Source organism: Rhinolophus ferrumequinum, chromosome X (assembly GCF_004115265.2).
Source record: "Rhinolophus ferrumequinum isolate MPI-CBG mRhiFer1 chromosome X, mRhiFer1_v1.p, whole genome shotgun sequence".
NCBI lineage: Eukaryota > Metazoa > Chordata > Mammalia > Chiroptera > Rhinolophidae > Rhinolophus > Rhinolophus ferrumequinum.
This window is the reverse complement of record NC_046284.1, coordinates 37,071,329-37,096,148: the sequence shown is the minus strand read 5'-3', so window position 1 is coordinate 37,096,148 and position 24,820 is coordinate 37,071,329. Positions and strand designations below refer to the sequence as shown.

General features: G+C 40.6%; 1 protein-coding gene across 2 annotated transcripts; it reads right to left on the bottom strand.

Moving 5' to 3' along the window:
* Window positions 1–2,108: 2,108 nt before the first annotated feature.
* Window positions 2,109–17,559, bottom strand: UPF3B (UPF3B regulator of nonsense mediated mRNA decay). 2 transcript variants are annotated; one of them, XM_033117883.1, is made up of 11 exons: window positions 17,303–17,547; window positions 16,314–16,420; window positions 16,042–16,148; window positions 12,133–12,231; window positions 10,682–10,792; window positions 9,616–9,659; window positions 8,955–9,137; window positions 8,541–8,579; window positions 6,603–6,763; window positions 5,958–6,252; window positions 2,109–3,115 (listed from the first exon to the last, which is right to left on the bottom strand). In XM_033117883.1, exons 1-11 carry the CDS (start codon window positions 17,456–17,458, stop codon window positions 2,963–2,965), a joined length of 1,455 nt encoding a protein of 484 aa, XP_032973774.1. In that variant the 5' UTR covers window positions 17,459–17,547; the 3' UTR covers window positions 2,109–2,962. The 2 variants fall into 2 exon arrangements, with proteins under 2 accessions (XP_032973774.1, XP_032973782.1); XM_033117891.1 differs by lacking the exon at window positions 8,541–8,579 and having other exon boundaries at window positions 17,303–17,559.
* Between the last annotated feature and the right edge of the window lie 7,261 nt (window positions 17,560–24,820).

Sequence of the window (24,820 nt, the reverse complement as noted above, 5' to 3'; positions counted from 1 at the left end):
ATCCTGAGAACGGGCGGGAATTCCTGCCTTGAAAACCCTAATTCTTACCCATTACCTCTCTGACTTTGTTCCATCCCTTTCGACTACTCTCCCCCTTGCTCACTCTACTTTAGCCATAATGGCCTCTGCAATTCCTGAACAGGCTAGGCACACTCCTAATTCCAGGACCTTTCCACACACTTTTTCCTTTGTAGTAGGAGCTTAATAAATATTTGTGAATGAATAAATGAGCTCTGTGAGGTTTCTAAGGATGGCTAATCCTATGTATGTACCTGTCAATATATGCTTTCTAAGAATTCACCAAGTGTGAGCCTATTTTTGCTATCTTGCCTTCTTTAATAATATAAATGGTCATAATAAACTTTTGTGGTGTAGAGGACAGCCCTGGAGACAGTAAATTCTGGGCAGCCCTCACAAAAACATACAGTTTCTATATACCAACAAAAGGCTACAAAATTCCTAACTTTTTCCCTATGGAATTAGTATAAAGATAACATCTGTGACTACCATGTAAAGTTTAATCTTCATTTATAATCTGAGTTAATTTACTGCCTCAAGACTACCTTGTTTGCCTGCTGGGGCAAGAGGGTGTGGCTCCTGATTTTAAAGGTATGAAAGCCTCATGAATGCACAATCATTCTTTTTTCACTGCCCTGGAGATACCTATTCCCACTGCCCTCACCCCTTGAATTATTCCTACTTCCTTTAGCATCACTTCTTTCCACAAGAGCAGCAAACTCCCCATGGCTGTTAAGAATCATGGGGGCAGGGACCCTGTTCACTATGTCTTAGTGCCAACACATAGGAGGTGTTCAATGCATGTTCAGGTATCCAGGTCTGAGATGTCTCCATCTTGTCTTTATTTCCAGAGAAACCAAACCTATGTCTGAAGAAAAGTAGGCAAACAGAATGAATTCTACTTTTCTATTGTTCACAGCATAGTTTTTTTAAATTAAGAACATGAAATTATGAGTTCTAAGGAAGTGCTCCTCACCCCCCGCCCCCGACACAAAAAAAGAGCAAGGAAGTAAACCAGAGAAAGACAGGCGACACTGCGAAAAAGGAAATCAAGATGGATTTTAAAAATTGCTTAGTGGGAAGGAGGGCCTTCCTGAAGTCTTACCAGTTGATCTAGTTTAGGGATTTTCTCCAGCAACACTTGGTAGCTTAGGAGCAGGAGACTCCCACATGAGGCCATGCTACCACTGCCGTTCTCACATGGTGCATTGTGTTCTGGGTGTCTTGTCCACCACTGGACCATGGTTCCTCAAGAATAAGGACTTGTTTGAGTCCTTGACCCCCAGGGCCTGACACACTCAGTGATTAGTAAATGTTTGCTAAATGAATACATAAATGAGTAGAAGAAAATTAAGGGGGGGTGAGAAAGTGGTTTACTGAGTTGGACAGGCACGGCAAGTAGAACAAAAGAGGGAGGTGCTGATGTGAAAACAGCCTTAAGAGGGCTAGCAACAGGCCCCAAGCTGGGTAATGAGGCAAGTGATGCCAACTCATGAATGATGGTTTCAGAACGTCGCTTCTTCTAAGACCAGCTCCTCTAGCCTCTGCTGCCAAGAGGGGCCGCATTTCACTAATGACCTCAATACTGCCAAATGCAACGGACACTTCACATTTCTTAACTTCCTTAACCTCTCTGTGGCATGGGACACTGCCAGCTATTTTCCTCCTTAAAATTTCCCCTTTCCTTCTTTTAGTACTCTCTCCACTGATTGAGGACCATTCTCCATCATCTTTGATGGCTCTTCCTCTTTACCTGCCTCTTGGGATACTGGCTTCTAAAAGCTGAGGAAAACATAAAGCAGTGACTTATTATATAAAGGCAAACTGACACCACGTTAGGAGGAGCTGGCAGGATGAGAATTAAGCAGCAGCTCAAGGATGTGCAAACGTTTTTGTTCTTAGGGAACAAGAGGAGGGAACCATAATTTGATCTTCTTGGTTGGCAAAATAAAGGCAGAACGCTAGTGAAGGCAGAAACGAATATCATTCGTCCCCTTTCAGAATTCCCAAGAGGTTAATTCAGTATCAAATTTAACTTCTCAAAACTAATAGCTATTTAGTAAAGTTAATAAACACACTTAGCTTCATACTTGAGTGATGTTGATATTTATTGACACCAATGCGATACAAGCTAAAACTGAAAGTTGCTGTTAAAACAGGAACAAATATTGGTGCAGTTTCCTTCCTGGACAGGGCATGCATTCAGATCATGAGACCTAAGATAAAATAAATACTAGATTGTCAAGAACCAAACAAGGGTTACATTTTACTTATTAATATAAAAATTGCTAAAGGCAAAAGGAGATGTTTAAAAATATTATTTATGCTGAGCTCACATAAGCAAATAAAAATCTAAACCTAATCCTAAAATTTTAGGACACAGGATATGGACATGACACGATTATTTAAATCTTGCATAAGCAAACATTTGTTATACTCTTTACTGTACTTGTACAAGTCCATGCGTGTTGCTTCTACGCTACACAAAGCCAACAGTTGTCACCAACAGTGAATATAACTAGATCTGAACAAGACTTCAGAGTGACTCTGCTCCACTCAAATTAAGAAAATTCAATCCAGGATTAACAAAACCTTTTGATTTTAAGAGTCAGCTCTCTTATTTTCTTCTCTTGTCATACCTAATTAAGTCTTCACTGACATTTCCCACCTGCAAATTGCAATGCATGTCCTCTCCCTCATCTTTGTCTGACAATTTAAAGTTAATTTGTAGGAACTGCATAAAAAATGAAATTGTACTTCCAATCTGAACCTGCAATCAGGTTCCTGGTTTGGCGCAAAACATACTCCTCTGCAGTGTACCCCACCAGCACAGCGACCCCCTTTCTCTCTCTATTCCTTTGCCCTGAGGCACTTCTGGATTGCTTAATACATGCTCTTTGGCTGCCTAGACAGTCAGGAGGACACCTCCAGTCATTTGGACTTATCACTCCTCTCCTCCTTCTTTTCTATGGCTAATACCACTTTCCTGCTTTTTTTCTATTGCTGCATCTCCAGACTTGGTGGTGCTGTCATCTGGGGGACAGAGTCGATTTCGGCTTCGAGCTCCTGGTTGGTAAAGCTGCATTGCTGGGCGATCCTAAAATAAATGAAATGTTAGTGTTGCAACATTGCTACTAAGTGTTTACGGGGGATTTTCAGAGTCATAAGTTATGTACTGATATATACCAAAAACAACTCATACAAGACCAAAAATATGAGGGCACGGTACATGGCAGTGTTTAAGTGTTGATGGTTAATTTGCTTCTAACTGCCTGTTTCCTTTCCCCTATCTCCAAAGAAAAGCAACCATTTCATAAGTATTATTTTATATGACTAAGGTAAATTTTTGATAAATCTACTGCCTAATTTTCTTAACCATCTCAAGATGAACTGAATCAGCTTGACTTTCTTTTTACTTAGAAACCATAGCCATTGCCTTTCTCTTCTCCCCATCAGTAAATTGACTTGAAAATGCACCAGCATATAAGAAAATCTTAGGAGTAACAACAGTAACAAAGAATGCAGTCTTAAATGGAGACCTCCCTGGACTTATGAGCTCAGACCCATGTAACTTGCCACAAACATGACTATTTCTTAATTCCGGTATGGCAATGTAACCCCAGCTTGAGACTCTCTATCTAGGTGGCACTTTAGATGTCAGACTCCTAAATGGAGACCTCCCTGGACTTATGAGCTCAGACCCATGTAACTTGCCACAAACATGACTATTTCTTAATTCCGGTATGGCAATGTAACCCCAGCTTGAGACTCTCTATCTAGGTGGCACTTTAGATGTCAGACTCCTAAATAAGCTTCAATAAAGTAATCATGTAGCTCTCAGCTCCGGTAATGTGTTTGGTTTAATGGCAATATGACCCTTTAAAACTTAAATGTACAGGCCTTTTTCAGAATTCACAAAAAAGTTACATGAGCATTCCTTACCCTTTCTCCCTGATGTATGAAAGTTAGCCTTAAAGCATTATTCTCAATTGAATAATTCCAGCAAATTCACCAAATGAAATGTTGAAACAGATGAGACTGCTGCATAGCATTTAAAGAAGTGGATGATAGGGCTCCCGTTGTGCAAAGATGGGACAATTTAAACATCAACAAAGACAATAACTGATAATAAGTTGGAATACACCAAGCATTTCTAAATCCACAAGTTTTTAAAGACTAAACAAAAAAACTCAATGATAACCCCTAGATGTTGCTGGGACACAAACCCATTACTCTGAATACTGGTAAATAAAGGAAGAGGATCAAGTGTTTATCTTGTCTTTCCTGTGTAAACTGAATTTCAGGCTAACCAAACAACTATTGAGGGAAATTCCTCTTTATAGAAGGACATCAGATAATACATACTACAGGAAAGGCAGAATTCGTATATCACCATTTTCCACCTCCCCATGAAATAACTAATCTAAACAAAATTGTTAGGAGAAAGGCTGATGAAAATTTTTATAACAGATGGATCAGGCTTATAGTACCTGAAACGATTGATCAGTTGTTTTTTAAACTTTTTATCTTAAAATATTTTAAATCTATAGAAATGTTGCAACACTTAATGAATACCTAGTACCTTTCTTCTAGATTAACAATTTTAACATTTTGTCCCATGTGCTTTTTCTGTCTCTAGTATGTGTGTGAATGTACACACATTTATGTACACATTATTATTTTTACAGAACCACTGACAGTAAGTTGCACACATCATGACCCTTCATCCCTAAATATTTTAGCTTGTATATCCTAAGAACTAGGACATCCTATTACATAACCACAATATAACTGCTATTGATCAATCATAACATCACACTCAGAGGACACCCGGACATTGTATGCTTCCTGATATGATACACAGGAAGTGCACACCACCACCTATGAAGTGCTCTTGACAAAAATTGAGCCTGAATATATTCAGGCCTCTAGGTGAGGGGCTGCCTATTTTTGTGAATAATTTTTTTTTTAAGCCAAGCAAGTGGTGAATTTAGATAGTACACTCCCAAAATGGTGGGAACGGGCAGGCCAGGAGAAGAGCAACTGCCTGTGAATAAAATTTTATTGGCACACAGCCACGCTCATTCTTTTACATAGTCTATGCCTGCCTTCCTACAGGGTTTAGTGGTTGTGACAGAGACCATATGGCACATGAAGCCTAAAATGTTTACCATCTGGCTCTTTATAGAAATAATCTGCTGACCCCTTCCCTAGATATGAACTATCAGTTTTCAAGGAAACATAGAAGATAGAGGAACATGTTAAATGATACCACAGGGATGTAATTAGCCAATCTGGACTGTTAGAAGCTCTACAGAACCAATTGGTTTCTGCAACAAATAAATGTAGGACAAGAAAAGGAGGGGAAATTGTTTATATTAGAAGAGATTTAAGGAAACATTTCAAGCAAATACAATTTGTGGACCTTGTTTAGAGCCAATAAAAAAGATATAAATGAGACAATTGGGAAAATCCGAACAGAATAGGTAGGATGTTAAGGAATTATTGTTATTTTTTTGGTGTGAAAATACTATTAGGGTCATATATATTAAGAAAAAGAGCCTTGATCTCTAATATTGACATATTTAAAGAAGAAATTATACATCCAGGATTTGCCTGAAAATAATCCAGTAGGGGTAGGGATGGGGTAGAACAGAAAGAAGGTTGGCCACGAGTTGATAATTGTTGAAGCTGAGTGATGGGTACATTGTATTATTCTGTTCTCTACTTTTGTGTGTTTGACATTTTTATAATTTAATAAAAGGATCCAACCAAGACTGAAAAAAAGTTGCAGATAGTTAAAGTTCCTATAATAAAATTTTCTGTAATAAAATTTCCTTGAAAAATTCTATAATAAACAATGAGCCCTTTCCTTTACACTTGCAGGAAAAGAAAATAAAATCCTCATGAAAATAAACAAGTGTAAAGAAATGCCGCACCTTGTTTCTTATGCGATCTCTCTTAACCACTTCCTCTTTCTTTTCAGCTTTTTCTGAGCTTCCTACTGATTCTGTACTTTCAGTCTTCTTTCCTTTATCCCGAAGTGCTTCTTTCTCTTTTTTCATTTCTTCTTCCTTTCTTTTAAAAGACTTCTCTTTCTCATAGCGGTCCTTCTGCCTCCGGCGCTCTTCTTCCTGCCGCTTCAGTCTCTCTCTTTCCCGAAGTATGCGCTCTTGATCTCGTTCATAATCCCGTTCCCTCTCCCTGTAGTCTCTGCCACTCTCATCTTCAGGTCTGCATGAAAAACAAATCTGAGAATGTATCCTCAAAGATCTTCTAATCACAAATGCAGGAACACTTTGAGTCTGACTTGGCCACTGCAATGAGGCTACACTTTTGGAGCAAAGTAAAAAAATACTAGCTTTTGAAAAACAGTAACAAAAAACAAAGTTCATCCACACAGATTAAAATACTAGAATATCTGAAGCTGCTGCTCCTCATTCCCCTGCCCCTGGTAAATTACCTTATCTTATCTTATTTCAGCTTATCTTAATTCAGGTATAAGTCCAAGACATAGCAGTAAAACTAGCATCTAGAAGAAACACCTTGAAAACAAATGTAACAAAGAGCCCTTGCCTACCAACCTCTTAGGCTTTTCATCTTTAAGTTCGCCATCAGAACGTTTGGGCAATGTACAACTTTGCCCACTGGCTCTTTCATCATTCAGATTCTCTTTGTCCAATTTCTTGGCTTTTTCTCTTTTGTCCAATTCTTTTTCATCTCCTTTTTCTGGCTTCTTGAGCAGCTTTAAGGAGAACAAATTTATTTTTATTTTAAAGAGTGGGACACTGTCTTCTGAGTCTATCAAAGGAAACAATATACTAAATATTTTTAATTTTGACTGTAGAAGGCTTCAGAGGAAGGTATTCAAACTTTTGGGTGAACAGCTAGTGCACGAGACCAGTAATTTACTAAAAGGTTGCTATTAATGTGAAAGTGTTATAAACTCAAATGAAGTGGTTCAATCACTTTGTGGCAATAGGATCAAGACTCCTTTGGCTTTAAATGAGTCAACCTTTAAGTGAACCAATGCACACTTCCAAGTATGCCTTCTGTAGCATGTCAATATAACTTGCCACAAATTTAAAATGCTAGGTAGATCATTACTGTTAGAGTGTTTCTATGTAGTACTTGGAATGACAAATACCTCGGTCACCAAAGGAGTGATCTATTGCGAGAATAATTTTGCCTTGAGCCTGAGAGTAACATACTTATGATGGTAAAATCATATTATCATTAGAAATGAATAGCAAGAATTATTTGGCATTTGATTTAAAAATCCAAATACTTCATGTCAGAACAGTGAAGTTCCTTCTCTACTGAGTAGGAACTCTGCTCGATGTCATATATATGACAGAATGCAATTCTAAAATAAAAGTGCTTTATAAAGTTCAAATTTCTAACAAAAAACAGTTTCTTTTTCACAACACTGCTACAAATCTCTCTAGAACACCCCCAAGTGTTGGATATTCAGAGAGATTCTTTGGCAAAACAGAAGAATTTCAAATCTCAGAGTGAAGCCATCATACAAAGGTTCGTCTCAGGGTGAAGGCATCATGTAAGTCACCAAGCAAAAGTCCAACCACCAAAAAATTTAAGCATGAAGATTTCAGCAGACAGCCACTGCAAATGGTGATTCCAAACTGGACACTAGGAAGGGACCAGTGTAAAGTGAGGATACCATGTGCAGGTTTCATTGGAAGTGTTCTTATTTCTCTAATGATCATCTTTATTAGAAGCCAAGATGTTCATTACTCTAATAAGAACATTAATGAATATCTCTAGCATGGTTGGCTCTATCTTCTGCCTTGCTGTTAGGAATAGCAAGTCAAGTCACTTGTGGCATGGAAGACAGATTACTAGAAGGAATTAATATGGGAACTTCCCCTACCCTGTGGCCAAGCCCCTTATCACCAATAATGATCTCTGGACAGCCTAGGGGAACCACAAACTGCTGAATTTTGAGGAGGTCAAAGGAGACCCTGCCACCATCTCTGTGAGATTTTTCTCTGAAGTTCCCCAGGAAGTTCTCTGGAGCAAGGGCTGCCAAGCCATGCCCTCAGAAGGGATGCAGCAAGGCTGGGATCTTTATATGGGTTTTCCTTTTCCTATATGTGATGCATTATTCAGAATCTGCTGCTCACAGATTCCCAGGTAGATGCAAGAAGATAACATGGGAATCATGTGAGAGGGGAAAGCACATAATGCAGGATATTATCTCTAGTACTCCCACAAGGAGAACAGTTATGAGAAGCAGACAAAAAAGAAGAAAAAGAGCTATTTAAGGCATGGTTGTCCTTAGCTGTATATTGTTGAAGCTTCTGGGTATGCAGCAGAGCACCAGGAAGTCATCTGGGATTTCTTTTAAAGTAGGAATTTAAAATGGCTAGCTTTTAAGAAGACTCAAGTCAGTCTGAAGGGGTTTTCTACAGGAAACACTACCACCACCACCAACAGGACTTATTAACTATGACCTGTGTGACATGATACTAGGTGCTCTGTATCATGTACTTGGTCCTTACATTTTTCTGATTCACAGCTTGTAACAGAAACCTGTGTACCTGAGGACAGTGGAAAACAAACAGATGAGGCAACTTAATGTATCAAATATGCAGGAAAAGCTGAATAAAAACCGTAATTCATGCCAGCCAGCCCTAAGCCCCTATTTATGAAGAACTGAAAGAATAATCATCCAAAATTTGAACATTTTCAGTGACAAAAATAACAAATCTGCACTGAAGAAATATGTAAACTTAGTCCTTTTAAATTATCTTACAAAAATAATAGAATTATAGGAAAGATTTCTATTGGTTCACCCCCCGCCAAAAAAAGGACAAAAACTGAAAAATTGTATTTACACCACATAAGATGCACGCATATTTAAAGAAGTAGATTCATGCAATTTTCAGCAACATGCAGTCGGTTTATTTTCCTACCTTAATCTTTGGTTCATCCTTTAATTTGTCCCTTTCTGGAACTCTGTCTATCTTCTTTAGCTTCTCTATATCTTTCCTTTTTCGTTTCTCTTCTTCTTTCCATTTCCTCCTCTCTTCTTCTCTTTGTCTTTTTCTTTCTATTTCTCGCCTCCTTCTTTCTTCTCTTTTTTCTTCTCTCATTCTCTAGAAAGAAACATCAACATAAACCTTCAAACAAAATAATCATCACCACAAACTTAAGTCAATCCCAAAGACATGGTGGGCACCCACTAAACTGGAGCATCTTTCCTTCCTACTTTCTACAAAGTGGCATTCTACCTCCTTAAGCCCCTCTCCACCCCATTCATAATATGAGAGAGAATAAAGACCAAGCAAGGCCTGCTAGTATCAGAGTCTCCCACTGCTGTCTTGCTATATTTCCAGAAGCTTTCAGAAAATCAAGAGAGTGTCTCTGGAACAAGTTAAGCACTCTCCGGGTTTGCAGAGTGATTCTTTGGTCCAGCAACCACAGAGGAGAGTGCCAATGAGCCAAATCTTTAAAGAATAATGGTAAGAAAAAGCAACTATTTCTCTTATAGGATCCCAATGCTCTTAAAATGTTCACAGAATGTGAACCAATGAAATAAAAGTATTGAGAGAACTAAGTAAACAAAAGGTTTACCTGCTTGTTTTTCAGGAAGCTCAACAGTGGGGTTGTCTTTTTAGCTACATAAATGTAAACAGATTATTAATAATACTTATCAACCCCTAGAAAGGATTCTATTTTCTGACATTCCCTGCCAACCACCCAAGGTTGGAAAAACTATATACCCCTTAAACAGAAAGTTCACAACTACATTATTGGAAAGAAGTTTTACAGTATTCCAATTCTGAAAATTTAAAATACCTTTTAAATTGTGAAGAAATACAAAATATAAAACTTTAAAAAGGCGTACTTCATAGTGTTGGTGAGAATTAAGTGCAAAGGACATTCTCTTTTACAGATGGGAGTATCAATTTGTCAAACTGGGAAGAAATTGGGGGAAGGGGTTAAAAATATCTAATCCTTTTGACCCCATAATTTCACTTTTGGGAGTTTCTTCTCACGAAATTATCAGAGATGGGCTTATACTATGCATCCATTAATAAAAAGCAAGTTTTAGAAGGATATTTAATTCATTTTTCAATATTCTGAACAATGCTATCTAGCCTCGTAGCTAGCTTTTGAAAATACAGTTCCTTTGGATAAATTCCTAGGAGTGAATATCCTGAGTCAGAGGCTATGCTTATGTTTAGAGATGATACAGTAATGACAGCCTACTAGTAGAACCAACATCCAAGCTAGAATTTCTCAAGAGGTTTTCAGTTTTGCAGTGACTAAATTCATTTTTTGATATTTCAGATCTTTTTTCTTTTTTTAGGAAAACTAGCTTTTTATTACTAGAAAATACCAACTTATCTTCCAATGCTTACCAACGTCTAAAGGTGCCACACTAGTCTTCAAACCTTTTATAATTGTTACATTTGTGTGGTATTAAATAGGTCACAGAGAATTTCCCCCATCTAATCAATGCATGCTCATAATCTTGTGACGCAGGTATTATCATCTGTATTTTACAGTAGAAGAAACAGTCTCAGAGAAGTTAGTGCTTTCCCCATGATTACATAGTTAGCAAGTGACAGAAGTGGGAGTCAGACAGGTCTGCTGATGAGAAAGCTGTTGCTCTTAATTCCTTTTGCCCACTTACCTATTAATTCTCTATTTTTAGCTTCTATTTCCTCTAGCAGTGTTTCTGGAGTAGATGTCATTTTCTCATTATCTGCAGCATAACTTTCCAAAAATTTTCTGTATTCTGGATCTAAATAATTGTTTAAGTAAACAGAAAGCATAGCAACTTTAAACAAAATAGGAAATTATTATCTAGGATATTTATCAAAGAAGATAATCTTCTACTTCATGGAAGAATAAAAATAAACCACAAGATAGACTATTTAGGGCTTGACTGGTTACTTACTCTCAGAACTGCTATTAGAGATACCAGGAAGGGAGCTGGTGCAACATGGTGTCAGGGAAAATGAGACACCAGGCTGGAATAGAACCTCGAGGGATGACAAAGTTTGCTTTTGAACATCACTGCTCCTGCTAATCCAGAGTCACACTTAGGGGGACAACTGTTAAAATTACATGTATATAGTTGTGTATTATGTATATACATGTAACCAATTCCTGTATGGGTGTACCTCACTTTATGTAGACTCAATATATGAAAATTAGTAGTTCCAAAAAGATCAGTTAGGAGGATGTCCTAAAGTGGCAATGGAGGTGATGCCACTGAGTTCTTTCCTAGATGCCCCCGACATCAGATAGAGTAACGCATGAGTCATTATATTGCTTGTATCTGGAGTTTCTATGCAGTGTGGAGCATGTCACTTGATCTAGTCTTCCAGGTCTGAATCTTTGATATAATCAATATGCAGCTGTGTGTTGAGCCTTTCTGTGTTCTTTATAAAATACCCATTATAATAACAATGGAAATCAAACTAGATAATTCTAAGATATCAATCTGATATAAAATATTGCAGCTAAGCCCTCATCCAACATAAGTTACAGAGAGTTCAAAATCTGGATCCAGGTTACCTTAAGTGGCAACTATTCCAGTTTTCCTGTATTTCCTGTATTTCGGTTCAGTGTAATTACTATTTATGCAATTAACTACATAGTCAAAGCCTAGAAAATAGGACTGGCCACTTCAATTACTTTATATTAAGTTACTTGAATACATAAAAATTTCCATCATAGCTTTCAATGATAAATCTTCCTCTTTATAAAAATGGAAACCAAAAGTCAAATAATCATAAAAATGGTAAGGGGCCTCAAGGAGTTGTACTTTGAAACATCTGATTTTTTCCCCATTGTCTTTTAATCAACAAACTTAAGGTCATTTACTACTCAATAGTCAACAATGTATTGCTTGTGGTGGAGGAATGAAATTCCACTAGCCGAAAAGAGTGGAAACTATAGGAAACCCACCTCCATTCTAACAATTAAGCAAAGCTTTCATCAATGAATTATATTTCTTATTAACTTCACCCCATATGTTCTCTTATTTAAAAGATTGGAGTCCAATTAATTCCCACAAAGGTAATATTTTTTTAAAACCCATGGCAGTAGCATTACATAACTAGAGCTATACTGTACCATCATCGATGGTCCCAACTTTGGTATCTCTTTTTTTAGTCTTCTTTTTCGCAGCTTTTTGAAAAGGTGCAAATTCTACTATAGCAGGATATTCCTGACCTGTTTAGAAAAAAAATATCACATTTGCTATAACAAATAAAATGTCAACTGGATACAAGAGTTAACCCACCACTTTCTAGGCCTCCTTTGATGGCAGTCATCTGAGAAGGGTCTCCCAACAGGCATCAATCACACTGGAACAACTATTATCAACATGCTATCAAAGGAGCCCCAAATTCATACTTATCATGAAAAGATATGGCAGGGAAGTAAAACAGTCATTTAAATCCCACTTCTAAAGTGTAATATTTTGATATGTGGGGGGAAAATCTACCGGCTAGTTTTCATTTAAAAATACAACAGAAATCTCTAGAATAAGCAAATCTATAGAGATAGATTAGTGGTTGTCTAGAGCTTGGGGGAAGTGGTGGGGAGAACGAAGAGTGGCAACTAACGGGTATGGGGTTTTTCTTTAGAGTGATAAATGTGTTCTAAAGTTAGATTGTAGCAACAGCTGCATAACTGAATACACTAAAAAACACTGAACTGTACACTTTTAAAGGGTGAATTTTATGGTATGTGAATTATATTGCAATGAAGCTGTTATTTAAAAAATGCACCAAGACACCAAAAGCACAGGCAACAAAAAAATAGATAAATTAGACATCAAAATTAAAAACTGCATCTAAGGACATAATCAATATAGTGAAAAGGCAACCTATGGAATAGAAGAAAATATTTACAAATCATACATCTGATAATGGGTCAATATACAGAACATATAAAGAACTCCTACAACTCAACAACAAGAAAAAACCCACAAATAACCCAATTGAAAAATGTTCAATGCACTTGAATTAACATTTCTCCACAGATGATATACAAATGACTCAAAAGCATACGAAAAGATGCTCATATGCTCAAGCATATGAAAATATTATTATTTTACTAATCATTAGAGAAATACAAATCCAGAGCTATCACCTTATACCCATTAGAGTGGTTACCATTAAAGGGGGAAAAACAAAATAATGTGTTGGTGAGGATCTGGAGAAATTAGAACACTTGTGCATTACTGGTGGGAATGTAAAATGGCGCAGCTTCTGTGGAAATCAGCATGGTGGTTCCTCCAAAAATTTAACATAGAATTACTATATGGCCTAACAATTCCACTTTTGTATATATTCAACAGATGTGAAAGCAGAGACTTCAACAATTATTTGTACATCCACATTCATAGAGGCATTATTCACAATAGCCAAGAGTAGGTAGAAGCAACACAAATGTCCCTTGACAGACGAATGGATAAATAAAATGTAGTATATACAATGGAATATTACTCAGCCTTAAAAAGTAATGAAATTCGGACTCATGCTACAACATGGATAAACCTTGAGGACATTATGCTAAGTGAAATAAGTGAGTCACAAAAATGTCAAATATTTTATGATTCCACTTATATGAGCGGTGCCTAGAATGGTCAACTTCTAGGCCAACAGAGACAGAATGATAGTTGCTAGGGGCTGACGGAAGGGGAAATGGGGAGTTATTGTTTAATTGGTATAGTTTCGGTCTTGAAAGATCGGGTGCACAACAATGTGAATGTGCTCAATACAACCAAACTGTACACTTAAAAATGGTTAAGATGCAAAAGAATAAGACAAACAAATGAGAAACAAAAACTCATAGACACAGACAATAGTTTAGTGGTTACCAGAGGGCAAGGGGGGTGGAGGGTGGTAGATGCGGGTAAAGGGGATCAAATATATGGTGATGGAAGGAGAACTGACTCTGGGTGGTGAACACACAATGGGATTTATAGATGATGTAATACAGAATTGTACACCTGAAATCTATGTAATTTTACTAACAATTGTCACCCCAATAAACTTTAATTTAAAAAAAATGGTTAAGATGGTAAATTTTATTTCTGTGTATTTTACCACAGTTTTTAAAAATGCAAATAAAAATAAAGGAATGAGGTAATGATACATGCTATAACATGAATGAACCTTAGAAACATGCTAAGTAAAAGATGACAGTCACAAAAGGTCACATATTGTATGATTCTCTTTATATGAAATGTCCAGAATAGGGAAAGCCATAGTTAGTAGATTAGTGTTGCCAGGGGTGGAGGTTGGGGGAGAGGGGAGAATGGGAGATGACTGCTAATGGATATAGGATTCTTCATGGGGGGATGAAAGCATTCTGGATTTACATAGTGGTGATGGTTATACAACTTTGTGAATATACTAAAAACTACTGAATTTTAAGGTAAGGTATAGCTCAATTAAAAACAAACAAGTGACTACTGGAAAAAAAATACACCAGCTCTCTCCCATAGAAAAATGTCACACACAAGGTGTAAAGACCACTGGCATATAGACATAAGCCAGAATAAAGTAAGTAGAATTGACCAGAAGGCATCACAAAGCAGTCATGGAGGAAACATAATTTTGGAAAGCCTGGTACATGCAGAATCACATTAGTTTAATAACTGATGTGTTTGAAAATGAATAGATAACCCAGACCAAAGCAGAACGAAACTGTGGAAGATAGGCTGAAGAAAACGGAAGTGAGGCCAGACTATGGAGGGTCCTGACTACCAGGCTAAGGAGTTTGGACTTTTTTTTTTTTTTAAAAAAAACTTTTATTTATTTAAGTTTGTTTTTCCAGGACCCATCAGCTCCAAGTCAAGTAGTTGTTTCAATCTAGTTGTAGAGGTCACAGCTCACAGTGGTCCATGTGGGGATCTAACCGGCTGCCCGGAGTTTGGACTTTTTCACAACTATTATTTTAAATGACTATTTCCAAAAAGATTAATTTTATGGCAGTTAGACTGAATTACACAGAAAAGGAAAAAAAGGAAAACCCTGTAAGTTTAGAGACAGTGGTTGTCTAAGCATTAGGTGATGATATCAAATATGAAAATATTAGTTAGACTGGATGAATAAGACATTAAGAAACAAATTTAAAAGATTCATCAATTCTTTAAATGTAAGGGATAAAAAGGAGGAAAGAGTTAAACACAACTCAGAGATTTCCAGGTTAAGTCACTAGGAAACCATTGCTATCTACGGAATATAGTTGCTGGAGGGGAGAAGTAGCTAGTTTGTGGGGATTTATAAAAGTTGGACAGTGGCAATCCTACTTTTACAGGCATATTCCCTGGTAAAGCTTTCATTTTCACTAACTTTGAAGTAATACTGAAAACAACAAAACTCAACAAAAAGACACATCATTCACTATGATTGCAAAGCCAAAGAAAAGTGACAAATGGCAGTGAGGACATTCTCTGGCTAAATGTTGCAAGCCGCAGAAAATAAATAGAGTTAAGGCAGAAATTTTTCTTCTCTTTAGACTCCTGGATACAAAGTGGGAGATCATCAAATTCGATGTTTTAATTACATACAATTTAGAATGTTAAACAGTATTCCAGCATGGAACTATTGGCTTAAGTTATTTGAATTAAGTAAACAAATGTTGATCCCTGAAGCAAGATGAGAAATGTTTAAACTTGCCATACAAGTTTAAAGAGTCACTTATGAGTATAACTGCTGAAACTGGTCAAACAACAGATTTTCTAATTCAGGGCAAAAAAATTGTCACAGGAGGAGAAAACAGGCAATTTCATTCAGTTGATCAAACTATAGAAATAACGGGTTAATAAAAATACCAGAGGACTGTGAAAAGACACATATCTATGTATAAGATTATAATAGGTTTGTCAATAGGTTAAGTCTTTAAATGTTGCACGTTTTATCATCCAGGATTTTAGAAAAGCTATCAAGGCATTAAGAAAACACTGTGATAACACACATTGTCTTAAACACAAATGACAAAGAAACTCTTTTAGTTACTAGAACTCACCTTTATTGTCAAGGAATACATAACCATCAAAGCGATCCCTGAACAAAATAATGTCCTCTTGATTTTTAAAGTTGATGTATGCTCTGGCATACATATGAGGATACAGACTGCAGAGAGGAAAGCAATTATGTAAATATGCTTGCAGGTGTCTGGCTGAATTGTAAGAATGCACATATTAAAGAGACAGGCTCAAAACTCAAATGGAAAACAGTAGGATAAAAAAGAATGGAAGAAACCTTTTTCATTTACCCCCCTTTATTTATTTATTTTACCTAGTATCATTAGAAAAAAACTCAAAATAATCATGCTCTGGCATAGGCTGAAGATGTTCCTGAAGCTGCTCCTTGGTCAAAGTGGGAGGTAATCTCCGAATTACCACCTTCAGAAATGAATAAGTAAAATAAAATTAGTACAAATCAATTTTCAGTCATACATGAATGAATCACCATCCCTGAAGAAAGCTGTGCTTTGAAAGATGAGATCATTTATAAAAACCCAGGAGAAAATAGTCTCCTAATGTTCAGAATTAATAAAAAATAGTAACACAGTTTTTAAAAACTCTTAGAAATGAGAACTGTCTGGACCAAGGAAAATCTCAGGTTGAAGCCCCGAAGTTTACCAGGTTTCCACATCATTTTATATCACCCATTTTTCAATAGATGTAGTGGTAAGAAATTAGTAGGCCAACCCTGGTCTTCTGTGGGTGCCACGAACTCTTGATTTATTATTTCCCTACCACATCCAACATCCTAAAACAAAACCCTTCCTCATTCAGCATAAAGAATTCAAAACTCTAAGGAATATCCCGAATGCCCTCATTGTTCCCAAAATAGGATGCACCCGATCCGGCCCCCAGACCATTAATTTCCCCATACTCCTTCAACTCGCCTCCATTAATACTCCTATCACAAACTACTCCCACCCTTGATAGTCCCTTCAGTATTTAATAATTTCCCCCAATTAATGTTTTAATTCCTCATTCTCTTCATTATCGCTCCCCACCCCTCCCATTATCTCACAGCTCTGACCTAAACCCTTCTCCATCTGGGAATCCCCTTTCCCTCACTCCCACCCCGGGGCTTGGCCGGGAGGGGCTCCATCCATTTCGGTCCAGAGATTAAGACAGGGTGATGCGGTTTTCACACAGGGGAAGAAATAGAAGGGTCGACCGGGAGAGGAAGAGGGCAACCCCATTCCCAACCATCCTCCATGGGTGGCGAACGCGTCCCGCCCTCTCACGGGCCAACGGCGGACCAGGCACCTTGCTCAGCGCCTCCCTCTTCTCCTTGTTCCGATCCTGCTTATCTTCCCCTTTGGTGCTGTCCCCGGAAGCCCCACCGCCGCTGCCTGTGGCCCCGGGGGGAGTCAAGAGAGTTACTCGCTTCTCCTTAGGCCTATGCTCCTTCTCTTCCTTCATGGCCACTGCTTTGCTCCTCACAGTCGAAGCTCGGCCCAAACGCCCATACGCGGAGCAGCTAACGACTGCCGGCCCACCTCCGTCAAGACTCCGCCCCCACCAAATGCCCCTAGTGATAAGACGGCCCCGCATTCCATTGGGCCTCGTCAGGATCTCGCGAGACTACAGGGCGCCCTGCTTCCTCTGGAGGAGAGGTTTGAATACCTGGTCTTAAATTCACCCAGCCCAATCCGCGCACCGCCCAGTCCCCTCGCGGCGCAGCAATTCCTCCATCTTGACTACAAGCACTCTTTCCTGGACTACAAATCCCGGCATGCAAAGCAGTTACCCGCTTCTGGCTGGGAGCTCTGGAGCCTTAGGTATCTCAGGGTCTCTATTTTTAAGTAAAAGGAATACTTCAATATCGAATGTTTAGTGTTTCTCAGATCGAAAGATAGGTTCTGCGTGCTGTCCTTCATATCGTGTTCCTCTGATAAACCCGATGTTATCCAAAGTGTACCTCACTAGGGGAAACAATTTGTGTTTTCTATCATTGATTCTGAGGGGAAGCAGAAATTGCCAACCCAAAATGTCTTTTGGGATATTGATTATTTTAAGCTGGTTATTTTTTAATAAAAAGACTCAGGCAGGACCTTTCACCTTCTGCCTAACTGCCTGTTCCGACGGAGTCTGAGTTGTTCTAACATTTGTGCCTGAGAAGCCACAAGCCCAAAGAACACACCAGGTAACTGGGTGCAAGATAGGTATTAGTGAGACTTACAGACTGGGAACAGTCGCCAGTGGTGGCCAGCCAGAGGAGTAGCATTCTGCACACAGGCGCAGAAGCAAAGTTATATAAGTACAGTAAAACAAAGAGCATTCCATGGGAGAAATCATCTGCAGGCCCTGCAGGCCTGCTGTCATGCAGTAGCATTCCCATGGAGCCAGGAAACCTTGACTGCCAGCTACCTTATCTGCCTGTGGACAGGTCCCTACATCCCGCCCCCTCATCATAGCTCCCAGATTCTTGCAGGTTGAAGATGTACATTGTAACCAGACACCACAACAACAACATAAGCAAAGGAAAAACAATAACAGGTCCAGGAGGAAAGCAACAATACCCAAAAAATGTGAACAGCCAGGAGCGAGTGAGGGAGGCTAACTAATCAGAAAAGGGGTCATATATAGGGAGCTCTGCTTTATCATGGGCCCTGGATTCTCAGTAGTGACATGGGAGGGGTTTTAAGACAAAGGTTGGGGATATTACTAGTCTCTATTCTATACCAATACTCCACGGGGCTAAGATACCCAAGATACCCAACCACCAAGGCCTGGTTTGCCAGTGCCATGGCCAAGAGACCGTGTGTGTTCCTGTGGGTAAGTCTTGCGGCAGCAGCAAGAAGAGGTTGCTTCTGGTGCCTCACTGAGGCATGAGACTGTGTGGCCCAATCACTTGAATTCAGAGGGCCTGGTAGGGCCCAGGTGTCAGGAGAGCAAATGAGCTGGGCCTTCCTCTTTCTTCCAGGGGAGTCATGGATGGTCCTGAGGGGCTGACGCAGCCCGGTGAGGCTGTCTGCCTCATGATTTCCAGGTGGGGTATTTAACTTTGCATGAGCTGGGATCCCCTTCTTAACCAGTCTACATAATGGCCTAAGGATTTAGACCAAGTGGGGGATGAAGGGTCGCCCAGGAAGCCCCAAAAAGTCTGTAACTGGGGGACAAATGAGGGGACGGGAAAAGACTGTATTTTGTCAGTAACTGCTTCTGGCATGACTTTTGTCTTACTCGCCCACGTAACACCCAAGAATTTGACAGAGAACCCAGGCCCTTGCACTTCGGTACAGTTCACTGCTCATCCTTGTTGCTCCAGGTGGGGAATCAGCGTTCCAGCTGCTTGCTCTGGATCTGAAAGAGACACATAAGGTAACATTATGTCATCTATATAGTGAAACAGGTGCACCGAGACAGGCTTTTACCAGAGCTGAAGATCAACTTGCCACGAGGCCATGGCACATAGTGGGACTGTGTAGGTAGCCTTGGAGGAGGACGGTAAATGTCCATTGTTGCCCTCCCCATATGAAGGCAACTTGGTCTTGACTAGCTATACTGAAAAAAACATCAGCCAGATCTATGACAAAATGGTATATTCCCAGGGCTTGTCCAATGCCATCTAGCAATATTAGGTACAGCTGCATATGCGGGGGAGAGGGGGCAGTTACCTTATTCAATTCCCGATAGTCTACAGTCATCCTCCAAGTGCCATCTAGTTTTCACACGGGCCACACAGAGCTGTTGAAGGCGCTGTGGGTTGGGTGAACAATGCCCACTTTTGCCAACTCCTGTATAGTTTGGGTTATCTCTTCTCCCCAGCAGGTGATATTGCCAAGTATTTGTTATGCAACGCGGGGATGGGAGTCTCAAACGAGATCATTTGGCATGTCCCTAGGTGATTGCCTTCACCACCCTGCATCACAGTCTAAATTCCCCTGCTGTTGTGTTAAGTGTAAGGCTTGCCAGAATGTCCACGCCCTAGATGTATTCAGGCATGGGTGAGATATGCACTACATATCGTTTAGAGGGGAGTTGGCCAATTTGTAGGTATATTTTAGCCCTAATAGTGCTTCCTCCACAGGTCCCTGGAAATAGTTGGTGTTGCCATATATCAAAGTGCATTCAGCTCCGGTATCAACAAGAGCTAAAACCTTCTGTTTATTCTTGGAAGACCAGTGGATGGTCAGTTCTACATGAAACCTCCGATTCTCAGCGTACACCCTGACCTGGAGTCCGGGGCCTTGGCCTCCATCCTACTGCAAAAGGTATGTGTCTGGCAACTCGCCAGCCTGTCCCCATACTGTGCGTACCGCAGCAATGAGCCACTCCATTAGAGAATGGTTGCCCTGGTTTTGAGCCAACCTATGGCAGTTCTGTAACCTTTGTCACAGGGACGGATGCACTGTCACGACGGCTAGCTTTTCCATCTCGCCTGGGGAGCAGAGAATGTTGTCTGCTCCCTTATCCCATAAACGTAGTAGCCAAGCGGAGACTGGCTCTCCAGGGCTCTGTCTGTACCACCTCCCCAGCTCCTGCAACTCAGTGGGAGTGTAAGGGGTGTAGGTTGTGAACTAAATCACAGCTGGGTTGCCTGCAGCAACGCCCCCGGGGTCACGTTTTACCCTTTGCTTCAAGATTGGCCAGGCTAGGGGTTTGGGAGCTACGTTGTCTCCACTCACTTCCTCCGCCTCTGCCTCAGACTCTCCACTGTGGGGCTCCTCTTCTAACAGGCGGACCCGGGCTTCCAGAGCCTCCAACCGGGACACCTGGTCCGGCACCTGGATCATTTCATTAAGCGCACTTTCCGTTTTGAGACTCAACGCCATGAGGAACATCCAGTCCACGCAGCCGGCTGTAGCCTTCGCCTCCTCCGGCAACCGCTCAGCCAGAGCCTGCAGGGCCCTCTCCACGGTGGCCGGAGAGCCATCCATGTCCTCCCACCCCTCCTTGGGGGTCCAACTCCTGAGAACAGTGGCCAACGGACACCATACACTGTGTGGGGTCAAGCCATGTGGCAGGACCTCTGGGACCTAGGGCAGAGAAAGGAGGTGACCCTAATGCATGTCACAGGTCAGTCCCCTTTAGTGTCCCCAGGTAATGATGAAGCAGATGCCCTAGCACGGGTCTGATGGTTAGAATGGGCTCCTGCCACTGATGTGGCCCATTGGCTGCATAGGAAATTGCAGCACGCTGGAAGCCGAACAATGTGGCAGGTGAGCAGATGCTGGGGTCTGCCTTTGAAATGGCAGGAGATAGCAGATGCCTGCTATGACTGTGCCGTCTGTGCCCAGGACAGCCCCCAAAGGTGGAGGATCCACTGGGAGACACAGCAGATTACACGAGGGAGGGTGCCCCTCACTCGCTGGCAAGTGGATTATATTGGTCCCCTGCCTAAGGCCCGCAATGTGATGTATGCGTTCACAGCAGTGGACACTGCTACAGGGTTGATGTTTGCTTGGCCGTGTCCAGCTGCGGATCAGCGGCATGCATTGGTCGCTCTTACACGGCTGTGCGCCCTCTATGGTCACCCCCAAGTCATTGAAAGTGACAGGGGTACCCATTTTATGGGGCAAGAAGTGCAGCGCTGGGCTGCCAGGATGGACGTGCAATGGTTCTTTCATACCCCGTATAACCCACAAGTAGCTGGCATGATTGAACGCTATAATGGCCTTTTGAAGCAAGGTCTCCGGGTGTCAAAACACCCTCCCACGATGCGTGACTGGGACTTGCGTCCATGGGACATCTTGAGAATCCTGAATGAGAGACCACAGAAGGGAGGACCCGCACCAGTAGAACCTCTGCTACATCGAACGGCCGCTCCCATTCAGTTAAAAGTTACCACAAGTGAGACTTTGTTAAAGCCAGGCTACGGCAGAAATGGAAACATTTTGCTGCCAGCACCCACATACTTGAAAGCAGGGGAACGGCAGCAATGGACTTGGCCCTGGCAGGTCAAAAGCCCCCACTGTCAGTGGTTGGGCCTGATAGCCCCATGGGGGGCCGGTTTGACTCATGATTTGCAAGTGATGCCAGGGGTGGTGGCTGAGTGGCCACCGCAAGTGACTGTAGTATACGGAGGTCCCGATACCGGGATGATTTTGCGGGGAACCTATGTGCTCTCACTATGGCCTATTACGGGGTCCCCTGTTTTGTTACATGTTGAAACAATGCAAGGGACCCCAAGCACTGCCATAAAGGTCTGGTACCACAAACCGGGAAAGGTGCCAGTGGCAGCGACCCTCCTTTCCCAGGACAAAAAGCTAGCATGTATCCTCCCAGATGGAAGGGATTTACCATTGTTGGTTCCCAAGACTACTGTTTCTTTCCATTTGTACGTGCCTGTAGGCTAATATGACACAGGGACACTCACGGAAGATGCTTGTCTCGTAAATTTTGAGGCGAGACCTATAGGGGTGGAGTGTGGGGACAGAGTCCCAGAGAGCAGTTTCTAGGCTCTCGGCCTCACTTAGAAAGGTGCTGGCTCGGGTAGTAGATGGCCATCGGCTGTGACTAGTTGGCCATCAGCTGTAGCTAGTTAGCCAATTAGCCCTTGATATAACTGCCCCGGCTGCCCTGGTTGGAAAGTTGAGGGAGTCAGGAGTTGAGTCAAGAGTCGAGTCGAGTCAGTCGGTTGGTTGACAGGCAGAGAAGCGGACAGCAGTTCGCACGTCTTGTGGCTCCAGCCTCCAGTGAGACCATAGTGGTATGACTCCCCTACCTATGGCTCCGTGGGTGTTCCTTTTTGTCCTAGCCATATCCTGCGTTCTTATGTGGGGAGCGGGACCAGAGACCCCGCAGGCCGCCTCCCAGGACAAATGGCTGAGCGAGCACGGTCTCCCGCACGACAATATTCTGTGTTTTATGTTGTCTTAATCAGGTTCTTGATTACTTCAGAAAACTGAATCATCTCAATAGTGAGAACAAAGTTTTTCTAACAAGTATGTAACTTTTGTATTTGTCTTTGAATTTTTTTATTGTCACTTTGGTTAAATGAATAATTAAGTATTGTTTCATAATGACATGATCCTCTTTAGTCAAGTGTTTTAAAACCTTTTGATATTTTGACAAACTTCAATATTTAAATAGTCTTTTTCTTGACCTAGAAATAACTGAGGTGTTCCAGAGGGTCCCTGGAACATCTCAAACATTTTTTGTTCTCTATATAAAATAGATATTAAACTAATTAGACTTAATTGGTATGTTAAACTGCATGGGAAGCATTATCAAATAAGTGATGATAAACTTCTAGGGTATATTGTATGGGTAAAAAATGGCCATAAATTAAATGAATAGTTGAAGCTATGGGGCACCTAAGGCATCAGCTTGGTTCTGTCAGGCTCCCTGGTAAATTCCATATTTTTGGGTTTTGTATTCGTCATCCTCCATAGTGCATTGAAGCTGGATTTCATTCAACTGACACTTTGTATGGCTTATCAATATGTTCTCATTGTTATATATATATTTTCCAGATGGGTTAAAGCCTTTCTCTGCTGCAAGGTTGATGCCCTCACAGTGGCAAAGAAATTGTTAGAAAATGTATTTTCCACTTGGGGTATACCTTCCACGATTTCTAGTGATCAAGTAACCCACTTCACTGGGCAAATCATATGAGTATTGATCAAGGCCCTGTACTTCTTGGAACTACCACTGTCTTTATCACCCTCAATCATCAGACAAGGTTGAGAGAACTAATGGAAAAACTGTGTTCAAGCAAAACAATTCTTAATTGCACAGGACTGAATGAATTGATTACAACTGATAAAAAATATCAAAAGGATGATTATAATTTTCATGACTCTTTATTTGAAATATTACTGGTTCTTTAATTTTTTTTCTAGATATATGGAAACCTTTCCTCTTAACCTAACTATGACTCAGAACAATTTGGCAAATTATACCTTTGTAAATAGAATTGAAACATTTCTCTTTTTCTCCCTACATGATCCCTGCGGAATTCAGAAACTCTCAGTGAGTACTCTTATTTCCATGGTAATATTGTTATTTGCATAAGTTCAATAAGAATCTGTTCTCCTTGTATAGAACATAATTGGAAACTGGTTATATTACCAAGGCTTTGACTGGAATGTCAAATTAGAGAAACATGTATAGACTCAGATATGACCACACAGCTTTAATGAACCACGATTAAGAGAGCACATAATCTTGTTAACTATCCTGTAATCCAATCCTGCCTTGATTTCTCCCACCTTCATTTAATATTCCTTATGTTTTATAAAACCCTTGATTCCAAATGCATGAAAGAAGCTGCAAACTGTCATTCTGCAGAGCATTCGAGATCTTGCTTCCTGGCAATTGTCATCAGTTTTGGCTTTAATAAACTCATAAAAATCCTCCACAAGTTTGGATGATTCTTATGTTGACACACCAATGAAGAAGATATTTTTCAAAAAAATCTTAAGATTCCATAAGAACAGCAAGAGTTTGTAGTATGTGAACCAGGACTGCCCTTTCCCTCCCCTTTCCCAACTCAGTGAGAAGGAAGCCCTATTTTGGAGTGGTGGAGCCAAGAATACAGGCCCTGTCTATGCAGCTCTCAGTTGGGGGCTTATCTTCCCAGAAGGGGAAGGACGTCAGCATTTCTCATTCTGCTTTCAGCTACCTGTTGCTAAGGGTAAGCTCTGGTCTAGTGCAAGAGAGAGGTGGCGATTCCTTCTTTCACCCAGCCCCTCTGGTGGGACAGAGACTCTAACTTGAGCATGGTGCAGCTGAAAATAATGGGGCCCTGATCACCCTTGCTCTGGCTGGTAAGGTGGTTACACACTGGCAGAAGCAAGCTGGGAAGACCTGAGGGTACTAACCCCACACTTAGTA